At 36.8% G+C, this 10,016-nt stretch overlaps 3 protein-coding genes across 4 annotated transcripts; 2 read left to right on the forward strand and 1 right to left on the reverse strand.

The window, feature by feature from the left end:
• Window positions 1-1,467: 1,467 nt before the first annotated feature.
• LOC109194027 (caffeic acid 3-O-methyltransferase) lies at window positions 1,468-6,082 on the forward strand. Of its 2 annotated transcripts, XR_002056361.1 has the most exons (5): window positions 1,468-2,035; window positions 3,441-3,751; window positions 3,894-3,958; window positions 4,288-4,659; window positions 6,066-6,082. XR_002056361.1 is itself a non-coding variant. In XM_019344878.1 (4 exons), exons 1-4 carry the CDS (start codon window positions 1,614-1,616, stop codon window positions 4,582-4,584), a joined length of 1,095 nt encoding a protein of 364 aa, XP_019200423.1. In that variant the 5' UTR covers window positions 1,468-1,613; the 3' UTR covers window positions 4,585-4,818. The 2 variants fall into 2 exon arrangements, 1 of the variants encoding a protein (XP_019200423.1); XM_019344878.1 differs by lacking the exon at window positions 6,066-6,082 and having other exon boundaries at window positions 4,288-4,818.
• Window positions 6,083-6,321: 239 nt separating this feature from the next.
• Window positions 6,322-7,662, forward strand: LOC109194029 (protein TRANSPARENT TESTA GLABRA 1). Its single transcript, XM_019344880.1, has one exon. The coding sequence runs from the start codon at window positions 6,448-6,450 to the stop codon at window positions 7,477-7,479; it is 1,032 nt and encodes a 343-aa protein (XP_019200425.1). The 5' UTR covers window positions 6,322-6,447; the 3' UTR covers window positions 7,480-7,662.
• A 789-nt stretch (window positions 7,663-8,451) lies between these two features.
• On the reverse strand, window positions 8,452-9,255 carry LOC109194031 (NDR1/HIN1-like protein 12). The gene has a single exon (XM_019344882.1). The coding sequence runs from the start codon at window positions 9,199-9,201 to the stop codon at window positions 8,578-8,580; it is 624 nt and encodes a 207-aa protein (XP_019200427.1). The 5' UTR covers window positions 9,202-9,255; the 3' UTR covers window positions 8,452-8,577.
• Between the last annotated feature and the right edge of the window lie 761 nt (window positions 9,256-10,016).

Here is a 10,016-nt window from a genome sequence, read left to right on the forward strand (position 1 = left end):
AAGCTTCTATTATATATACAGTGACTTCACCAAACATTTGATGTTTCAACTAATAACCTATTTTTAATTGCTATTTTGAAGTTGTTTAAAGGTTTAAATTGATTTTGATTTTGAGTTTTGACATATTAAAATTCTACAAAGTTGATGACATATAGTGCATGCCATATTAATAAACTGTAAATAAACAAATAAAATTAGTAAATTATATAAAATAATTTAACTATTGAATACTTGGATGAATAAAATTAACAATTTAAACCATTTTAATTACTTGCTAAAAAAAATCAAAGGCAAACCAATGAAATCCATAGTTGTTTCAATATTCAAACTATAGCGCCCAAGTAAAGGATGAATAAATAACAGAACGAAGACGGAAAGTTGCACAAAACTTAATTAGGATAGATGAATGTTGGGTAAAAATGATGAATATATAATTAATATGACTAGATCATATATAGCAGAATAAATTTTTATATTAAAATTACTACCCTGCTCTAGTTAGGGTTGGATTTGGATTTTATTTTGTTGTTATTTTTATAAATAAATTCATACTTTTATATATGTTCTATATCACATTATCACTATAAAAGCATACGTCGAACGAACTTTATCAATATATATTTAAACAAACAATATGACTTAATATAAAAAAAAATATAAATTATCCACTTAATAATAAATAAACCAAGAACTAACATTAAAAAAAAACAAAAAAAAAAAAAAGTAAACTAAGAACTAACATAAAAAAAAAAAAAAAAGTTTTTAATTTTCTTGATCAAGTAGACTTTTTGATGGTGAGGCTCTGTCTTCCAATCTTTCTAGATTTGACCCACAAAATGATACTGCGAGAACAATATATTTTATTGGTGGAAAAGAAAATAGGGCATATATATTGAAAGGGATGGTTGGTCACTTTGATGGGTATATAAATTTCATAAGTTTGATTTTTTTTTTTTTTAATTGAACTTATTACACATGTTTATTATGAAGACTTATTCAATATACATTTCATTATCTTAGGATATACACTCTGTTCAAAATAAGGTCGAATTAATTTAAACATGTAATTTTGTAATTACTAAGTTAAGAGCTTAATCAACTTGAGTGGTTCAATATACATTCTTCAATAATAATGACAATTTTATGGCCACAAAAAAATAGACGTATTATGCTACGACAAAATGGGAGGTTAGTTCAATTTTCATGAACAACATAACATCTCGGAATCAGGGATTCCTAAACTAGAGTTTGGACTCTCTAGATTGGTGTGGAGATGAATCCTTTTATGTGCATAATCAACAACATAAATTGATTTGGGAATTTGTGATTTACCGCCTACCGCATAAGTTCTAGAGTTTAAGATTAGTTTAGCTAGGTTGGGAAATCTAATATAATTTTTTTAAAAAAAAAAAATGGGTATACTATACCAATCATTATTTAAGCGAATTAAAAAAAAAAAAAAGGTTGGTGAACCAAGTTCAACCATATAAGCAGCGATGCTCATCGCTCTCATACTCAAACCGTTCTCTCTCTTCTTCTTCTTCTTCTTCTTCTTCTTCTTCTTCCATTCTTTCTTTCTTTCACACTACACTCTGCAATCGCATTAAGCTGAAATGGGGTCGACCGGAAACGACAGCCCGATGACAAACCGGGTCGACTCCGACGAAGAAGCCAGCCTATTCGCTATGCAGCTCGCCAGCGCTTCCGTTCTCCCCATGGTCCTCAAATCCGCCATAGAACTCGACCTTCTGGAGCTCATAGCCAAAGCCGGGCCGGGAGCCGCCGTCTCCCCATCGGAACTCGCGGCGCAGCTCCCCACCACTAACCCGGACGCCGCCGTCATGCTGGACCGGATCCTCCGCCTCCTCTGCACCTACTCCGTCCTCAACTGCTCTCTCCGGACCCTCCCCGACGGCCGGGTCGAGCGGCTCTACAGCTTGGCCCCGGTTTGTAAGTATTTGACAAAGAACGGCGACGGCGTTTCCATGGCGCCCCTCCTCCTCATGAATCAAGATAAAGTCCTCATGGAAAGCTGGTATATATATATTCCCCTTCTTCTTCATTCAATTCTTGCATAGTACAAATGTTTAATTAGGGATAGATGCGAAATGATAATAAAATAATTCATATTTTTTAACTTAATAATCCATAAGTTTAAGTGTGCATTGAACATTTGAACTCTTAATTATTAAAATAGTTATTCGGAGTGTTTGGTAAATAACTGTTAACTGAATGGAGTAGGCTGTAAAAGAGCGACTCTAAAGAATAATAACGTGAAAAAAGTCTATATATTCAATTTTCTTAGTAAAGAGATTTTCCTAGAAAAGTGGTAAGGTAGGGCGTGAAGAAAGCAGATTTTAGGAAAGTGGTTCAGGTAATTCAGTTGACTAGTTGATGGTATTAGCTGATTGTAAAAAGATGTTTAGTAAATTAGTTGTTAGCTAATAGCTGATTATATATAAAATGATTTTTTCAAAAAACTGACATAAAAAATTGTTTTGAATAGTTTTTTAAATTGTTGTGTTTTGTTACAAAAAAACTAATTAATTAAATATTGATATTGATTGTTTAATCAAGTTAAATAATTATTAATAGTCAAATGAATCAAAATTGATTAATAGACTAACTATTTTACTAGACAAGTTCATAATAACTCAAAATTTAAAATAATTGAATTTTTTATGACTTCATAAATGATAATTGATGAGAATTTTCAATTGATGTAACTATGAAGGTTTATTTAGTCTATTAGCATATCTTTGTAGGCGGTTAGTGAGGATATGATTGCTGTAGGGCTGGAGTGCAGACAAGTGGCCAAAATAATAGTATTATATATATACTAGGTTAGGTGACATGTCGTATAGAAAAATAAAACAATGTTTAAAAACAGAGACAATTTGGAACAAAACAGCACCCACTACACTGAAAGGAATCATCTACCTAACCCCAGACTGGTATACTGTTGATGATATGGTTGGCAGTTGGACCAAAGCTGAAAACAGGCACTTGATAATGTTCTCCATTAACTAACCTCTTGAAATTGTTGTTTTCTTGCATGTGTTGATTGCTTAACATTTTGGTATATACTATATATTAGAGTGGTTGGGTGACTAATGATGGGGATACTAGATTTGAATGTGAAGTGTAAATTAATAACACCTTTTAATGTTAAAGAATAACAATTTTGGAAATAGATTTATTTCATCTTGATTTAATATTCAGAAATATTATTATCAAGAATGTGTTATTTCCTTTTTACGAGGGAATGATCATACCAACAAGGAGTTCTATATATAAGTATCTTATAAACAGTCATTAGTCATTTGTTCAAGAAACGACGTCATTGAAATATATATATATATATATATATATATATATATATATATATATATATATATATATATATTAGCTACTAATTTAATTGATAAATGATTATATAGGTACCACTTAAAAGATGCCGTGCTTGAGGGTGGAATTCCATTCAACAAGGCATATGGAATGACTGCATTTGAGTACCACGGAACAGATCCAAGATTCAACAAGGTTTTCAACCGTGGAATGTCTGACCACTCCACGATTACCATGAAGAAGATTCTCGATGATTACAAAGGATTCGAGGGCCTCAAGTCCCTAGTAGATGTTGGTGGTGGAACCGGTGCCACGCTTAACATGATACTCTCCAAATATCCCAACATTAAGGGCATCAACTTCGATTTGCCTCATGTTATTGAGGATGCTCCTAAATATCCTGGTACATTTATATATAAAACATATTGATCTTATTATCATAGGACTAATCCTACTTTTCCCTCTTTGTCTTAAACAACTTTTCCATTTTTAAATTAGTCGTCAATTATAAAACAATCAATATTAATTTTCGATATGTTGCGTAGGGATTGAGCACGTTGGAGGAGACATGTTCGTTAGCGTGCCTAAAGGGGATGCCATTTTCATGAAGGTAAAACACGAACCCTTAAATCTTTATTGTTTTCGATCTTCTACAATCAGGTGAGAACAACTTTAAACTGCAAACTGCGAACTTTTGAAGGATTACACCGTACCGGGATACAATTGCACTGCAAGGTCCTACTGAGCTGTAGTAGGCAATCATGTAATAGTTACCGTGCAATCTTTCACAAGTTCGCAGTTTGTTGGTTCTCGCCGGATTATATATATATATATATATATATATATATATATATATATATATATATATATATATATATATATATATATATGTTTGTAATTTGGAATATAATGTGGTGTCCGATATGATCCGATCCGCAGTGGATCTGTCACGACTGGAGCGACGCCCACTGCCTGAAATTCTTGAAGAACTGCTACGATGCCCTTCCAGAAAACGGCAAAGTGATCGTGGCAGAGTGCAACCTTCCAGAATCTCCGGACACCTCGCTGGCGACCAAGAACGTCGTCCACATTGACGTTATCATGTTGGCGCATAATCCCGGCGGCAAAGAGAGGACCGAGAAGGAGTTCGAGGCGCTGGCGATGGGCTCTGGTTTCCGACACTTCCGCAAGGCTTGCTGCGCCGTCAACACTTGGATCATGGAATTCTGCAAATGATATGATCCAATCCAATCAAATTTGCAGGTTTTTTTAAGGATCCCATGCATCCAGTGTTTGTCGTGAAGATTGATGATGATGATGATGATGATGAGTCTAATTTCCTCTATTAATTTCACCAAAATGGCTTTTCTAGTTTTCACAGAATGGAATAATAAAGCTATCTGCACCCTGCTTCTGATCTTTTCATTATTGTATACATACTACACTATATATTTTGTTGCCAAGTTTGAACTCATTGTATATTTGATCATATCATACTTTACCACTATTACTGATTATATAATAAAGAAAATTATGTTTTCATGAATCATGACTTCTACTTATTTTTAATTTTTATTTTTTGGTGACTATATGGAAACCTGCAATCACTATCATGGCCTTTTGTTTCTCTACACGTGCAAGGCTCAACTAATACATTAACGACTCGTCTGATTGGCTAGAAAATATTTAAACGGAAATGGATTGAAATTTCATTGAAAATTAAATTCTAAAAAAATAGATTCCATTGTTTGGTTAGTGAAAAAAAAAATTATTGAAAATATGAATCTCATTGTTTGATTTTGGAAGTTAAAGAATAATGGGTATAAAGACAATTATACCCTACAGAATAATAATGTTAATTAATAAAAGTTGATAACGACATAATTATCCTATTTTCTATGAAAAATAAAATACCTCAGGAGAATCATAGAAAATGTTTTCCTTATTTTTAAAGAAATATTTTTCTGTGAAAATATTTTCATGAACCAAATAAAAGAAAAAGTCAATTTTTCTCAAATTCAAGAAAAACATTTTTTTTAAAAAATAATTTTCAGCAACTTAAAATTTTACCAATTATAATAAAACGTGTTAAGTAAAACAAATGTAGTCCACACGTTTTCTGCTATTTTAATTATCTTACTAATGAATTGTCAAAATGGCATTAGCTCAAAGTCCATATTGGTAGTAGGTGAAACTTTAGCCTAGCCAAGAAGAGTGGAGAGAGGTGGAGCCCATGCATATGGAATCAAGGATAAGTAATTTAATCCTAATTACTTATACAATACCACCTAATATTTTACTTTGAATAATACTAAACTTTGAATATTAAAAATCTCTTAAACTTCTAATGTCTTTGGTCTTTGATTGGGAACCAGCACATCGTTATCAACTTTAAATTTTTTTATAAAAAATTCATCATTTAAAATTAGAGCTAATTAATACTAATAAGTAATTAGAAACAAACTTTAATGTTTATTGCCCTTTTTGAGTAATTTACACTAGTTACATTTTCAACGTTTCGTTGCAGTCGTTTGTGCGGGATATTATATTATTTACTCGTATATATTGTAAAGTTTTTAAAAATATATCAAATAAAAATAACAGTATTTACGTGAAAACAATTGTGACAGCGTTTAATAAGAGTTGTTATATGGGTGGATTGCAAATTTGCAATGCATTGATGAATTACAAGAAAAGTGAGAGAGATTGGGAGTGAAATGATGAGTCTACCAATTTGAATCCACTAGGGGGTGTGGTGTTATGAGATTGAACAATAAGGTTGAAATATGTAATTAAGTGAAAGAACAGGGTTATGAGTGTCATTTAGGATGCTTATTGGGCCGCTTAACTTGATGGTTAGTAATAGAAATAAGCCCAGTAGATTCCGGCCCAAGTTACTGAGTCAAGGCCCAAAGCTGTCAAGAATGACTGGGGCAAAGGCTGAGTGGCTGAGTCAATCGACGCGTTATAACTTATTATCACATGTTCACAATCACACTTCTCTCTCGGGTTATATAAGCCACCGGCGAGCCAACTTCCGGTAAAAAACCGGCCGGCGATTCAACGCTCCGAGGAAAAATCAAATTTTAACCCACAAAGATGGAGAACTCAACCCAAGGATCGAATCTCAGATCCGAGAATTCCGTGACCTATGAGTCTCCCTACCCCATTTTCGCCATGGCCGTGTCCTCCTTCGCCGCCGCCCACCATGGCCTCCGGCGACGCAGCGTCGCCGTCGGCAGCTTCCTCGAAGAGTACAAAAACCGGGTCGAAATCCTCTCCTTCGAAGAAGATACCGTCACTCTGAAAACCAACCCGGGGCTAGCCTTCGATCACCCTTACCCTCCCACGAAGCTCATGTTCCATCCTAATCCCACGGCGTCAATGAAGTCCGCCGATCTCCTAGTGTCCTCCGGCGACTACCTCCGTCTCTGGGAGGTTCGAGAAGCTTCCATTGAGCCCGTTTCGACCCTCAACAATAGCAAAACCAGTGAATACTGCGCCCCATTGACCTCCTTCGATTGGAACGAGGTGGAGCCGCGGCGAATCGGAACTTCAAGTATTGATACCACCTGTACCATCTGGGATATCGAGAAGGGCGTTGTGGAAACCCAATTGATCGCCCACGATAAAGAGGTTTACGACATAGCCTGGGGGGAAGCCGGGGTTTTCTCTTCGGTTTCGGCTGACGGGTCGGTTCGGATCTTCGATCTGAGAGACAAAGAACACTCCACAATCATATACGAGAGCCCCCAACCCGACACCCCATTGCTCAGGCTGGCTTGGAACAAGCAAGATTTAAGGTACATGGCGACAATATTAATGGACAGTAACAAAGTTGTAATCTTGGACATCAGGTCACCTGCAATGCCGGTGGCTGAGCTGGAGAGGCACAATGCTAGTGTGAACGCCATTGCTTGGGCTCCTCAGAGCTCCAGGCACATCTCTTCTGCCGGAGATGATGGCCAGGCGCTTATCTGGGAATTGCCCACAGTTGCAGGCCCAAATGGGATTGACCCCATGTCAATGTACTCAGCTGGGGCTGAGATTAACCAGCTTCAATGGTCTGCTGCTCAGCCTGACTGGATTGCCATTGCGTTTTCTAACAAGCTTCAGATGCTAAAAGTGTAAGGAGATGATAAAGATTGCACCTTTACTAGGTTGTAGCAGTGGTAGTTAATGGGTTAGTTATGTATTGTTAAGTAGTGTTGTTTGGTATGTGTCTGTAATTGGTTATCTGTTAATGGGTTTGTTGAATGTTGGAACACTTGTATTACTCCCCACTTGATTAATATAATTTCTTGAATATGATTATATGTTCTGTCAGTTTCTGTCATTCCTTGCTTGAGCATTGCCTAACAACTCATGTCAGTTTCTGTCATTCCTTGCTTGAGCATTGCCTAACAACTCAAGTGAATTGAGCCATTGCTGTTATTTGGGAAAGTCAATAGTAAATGATCTGTTTATGCTTCTCAAGTGCTTTTGCAGAATGTTGCTACATCTGTTTCCCTATATATATAGTTCTTTTTCTTTTCTTATTTTTTGATACATTAGGTTTCAGTTTATGTCATACTTAGTCTTGTCACTATGGCTTCTGCCAACTTGGGGAGTCCAATCTCCAATCTAGGGAGCCCAAGGGCCTAAACTCTAGCTTGGGGAGTCCTAACTCTAAGATGTTGGTGGGAGTCGAACTCCTATCTTGCCGCTAGAGTGTTGACTTTAGGTCAGGTGATCGACCACTTGAAACATGATATATATAGTTCTTTTTCTTTTCTTTAAAGGGTGGCTTTCATGTCAAAAAGTAAGGTGCTTGAGTAGGTTATAGGTGGAATCTGGTGCTTCAACTCTTATTTTGCTGTAGCCATTATCTGCATAAAATTTTCTTTCTACTGTTGTGATGTTCTGTTTGTTCTTTTTAGACAGTCCACCTCCCAGTATCCATATTTGACACAGCAATAGTTTGTGGATGACTTTTGTCCATTGGAGTTTTGCTTTTATACCTCAGATAAGCTCACCATTATACTGAGGGATCTGTAAATGTGAATTGATGGAAAAAAATGGCTTAATTTGGGGGGAAATATCAGTATTCCATGAAGTCCACTGTTCATTTGGTGTGTTTAGATAAATATACTCATGTTATTAACTCAGTTAAGTGACCAGATTTGATACAGAAACAGTAAAAGAGTAGAGAACAATACAGTTCATTAGAAGAGCAAAAGATATCAATTTTTAAAGTGTAGTAGAGCACTGAGTTTGCTTAAACCTTGTAGAACTTAATGGTGAAGAACCTCCAAAAGGCACCACAACAATGCAGTTTACATTATACCTATATTTCCCAGAAACCCAAGTCCCCACCTTCCATCTCAGCTTCCCAATTGCCTTCAGAGCCAAGACCAGCTTTCCAGAACTTTGATCTCGCTGCACGAAATAAACAACAGAAGGAGCCACAGCCAACCCATTCCCTGTCAAAGATGCAGAAAGAACGTTGGTGTCTTCGTGCCCTTGATAAAATGGAGGAAGAGAGGTGTAAACGGTGATCTGCTGCCCCTTGTAGGATGCGAAAACTTGCATTTCGTCGTAGTAGATGCCTATTTTCTTGTTTGGGTTCTTGGAGAGCAGGGTGAGTTGAATGGAGGAGTAAAGAAGGTGAGCAGTGAAGAGGTTGAGTTGATTTATTTTAGCTTCTGAGAGAGAGAACTCTGGCCTAGAGGGGTGCAGACTTATCCAAACAATGAAGATGAGTGCTAATAGGATAGAGAACAGAAAGGCAACGACAGCAAAGAAAAGCTTCTTGTGGATGCAAAATTCTCTCTTGGAGCAGTGTTTAGGAGATTCTATGTTGATCTGAGACATCTGCAGAGCAAGAATGGACTGAAGGATTGCAGTCTTGGGGGTAGGGGTAGGGGAGTTAACTTACAATGCCAAGGAATGAGAGCAGTGATGGTGCTAATCAATATAAGTAGTGTTCAAGTGGTCGATCCCTTGACCTAAAGTCAGCACTCCAGTGGCAGAGATTGCTCTCGCGATTTACCTCATCCAGCAACTCGGGAGTGTTCATATTTCTTAAGTTGCAGAAAGTATATAAGGAGTGTTCAAGTGGTCGATCACCTGACCTAAAGTCAGCACTCCAGCGGCAGAGATTGCTCTCGCGATTTACCTCATCTAGCGACTCGGGAGTGTCATATTTTTTAAGTTGTAGAAAGTATACAAGGAGTGTTCAAGTGGTCGATCACCTGACCTAAAGTCAGCACTCCAGGGGCAGAGAGACTGATCTTGTGATTTACCTCATCCAGCGACTCGGGAGTGTCATATTTCTTAAGTTTTAGAAGTATATAAGGAGTGTTCAAGTGGTCGATCACCCGACCTAAAGTCAGCACTCCAGCGGCAGAGACTACTCTCGCCATTTACCTCATCTAGCAACTCGGGAGTGTTCATATTTCTTAAGTTGCAGAAAGTATATAAGGAGTGTTCAAGTAGTTGATCACCTAACCTAAAGTCAGCACTCCAGCGACAGAGAGACTGCTCTCGTGATTTACCTCATCTAGCGACTCGGGAGTGTTCATATTTCTTAAGTTGCAGAAAGTATATCAATCATATTGTACTAGCTTTTGTCACTTTTGGAGTTTTGGTAAGCAGATATGCATTTTTCATAGATTTAGCATCATGTT

The sequence above is a fragment of the Ipomoea nil genome, unplaced genomic scaffold, assembly GCF_001879475.1.
Source record: "Ipomoea nil cultivar Tokyo-kokei standard unplaced genomic scaffold, Asagao_1.1 scaffold1932, whole genome shotgun sequence".
Taxonomy (NCBI): domain Eukaryota; kingdom Viridiplantae; phylum Streptophyta; class Magnoliopsida; order Solanales; family Convolvulaceae; genus Ipomoea; species Ipomoea nil.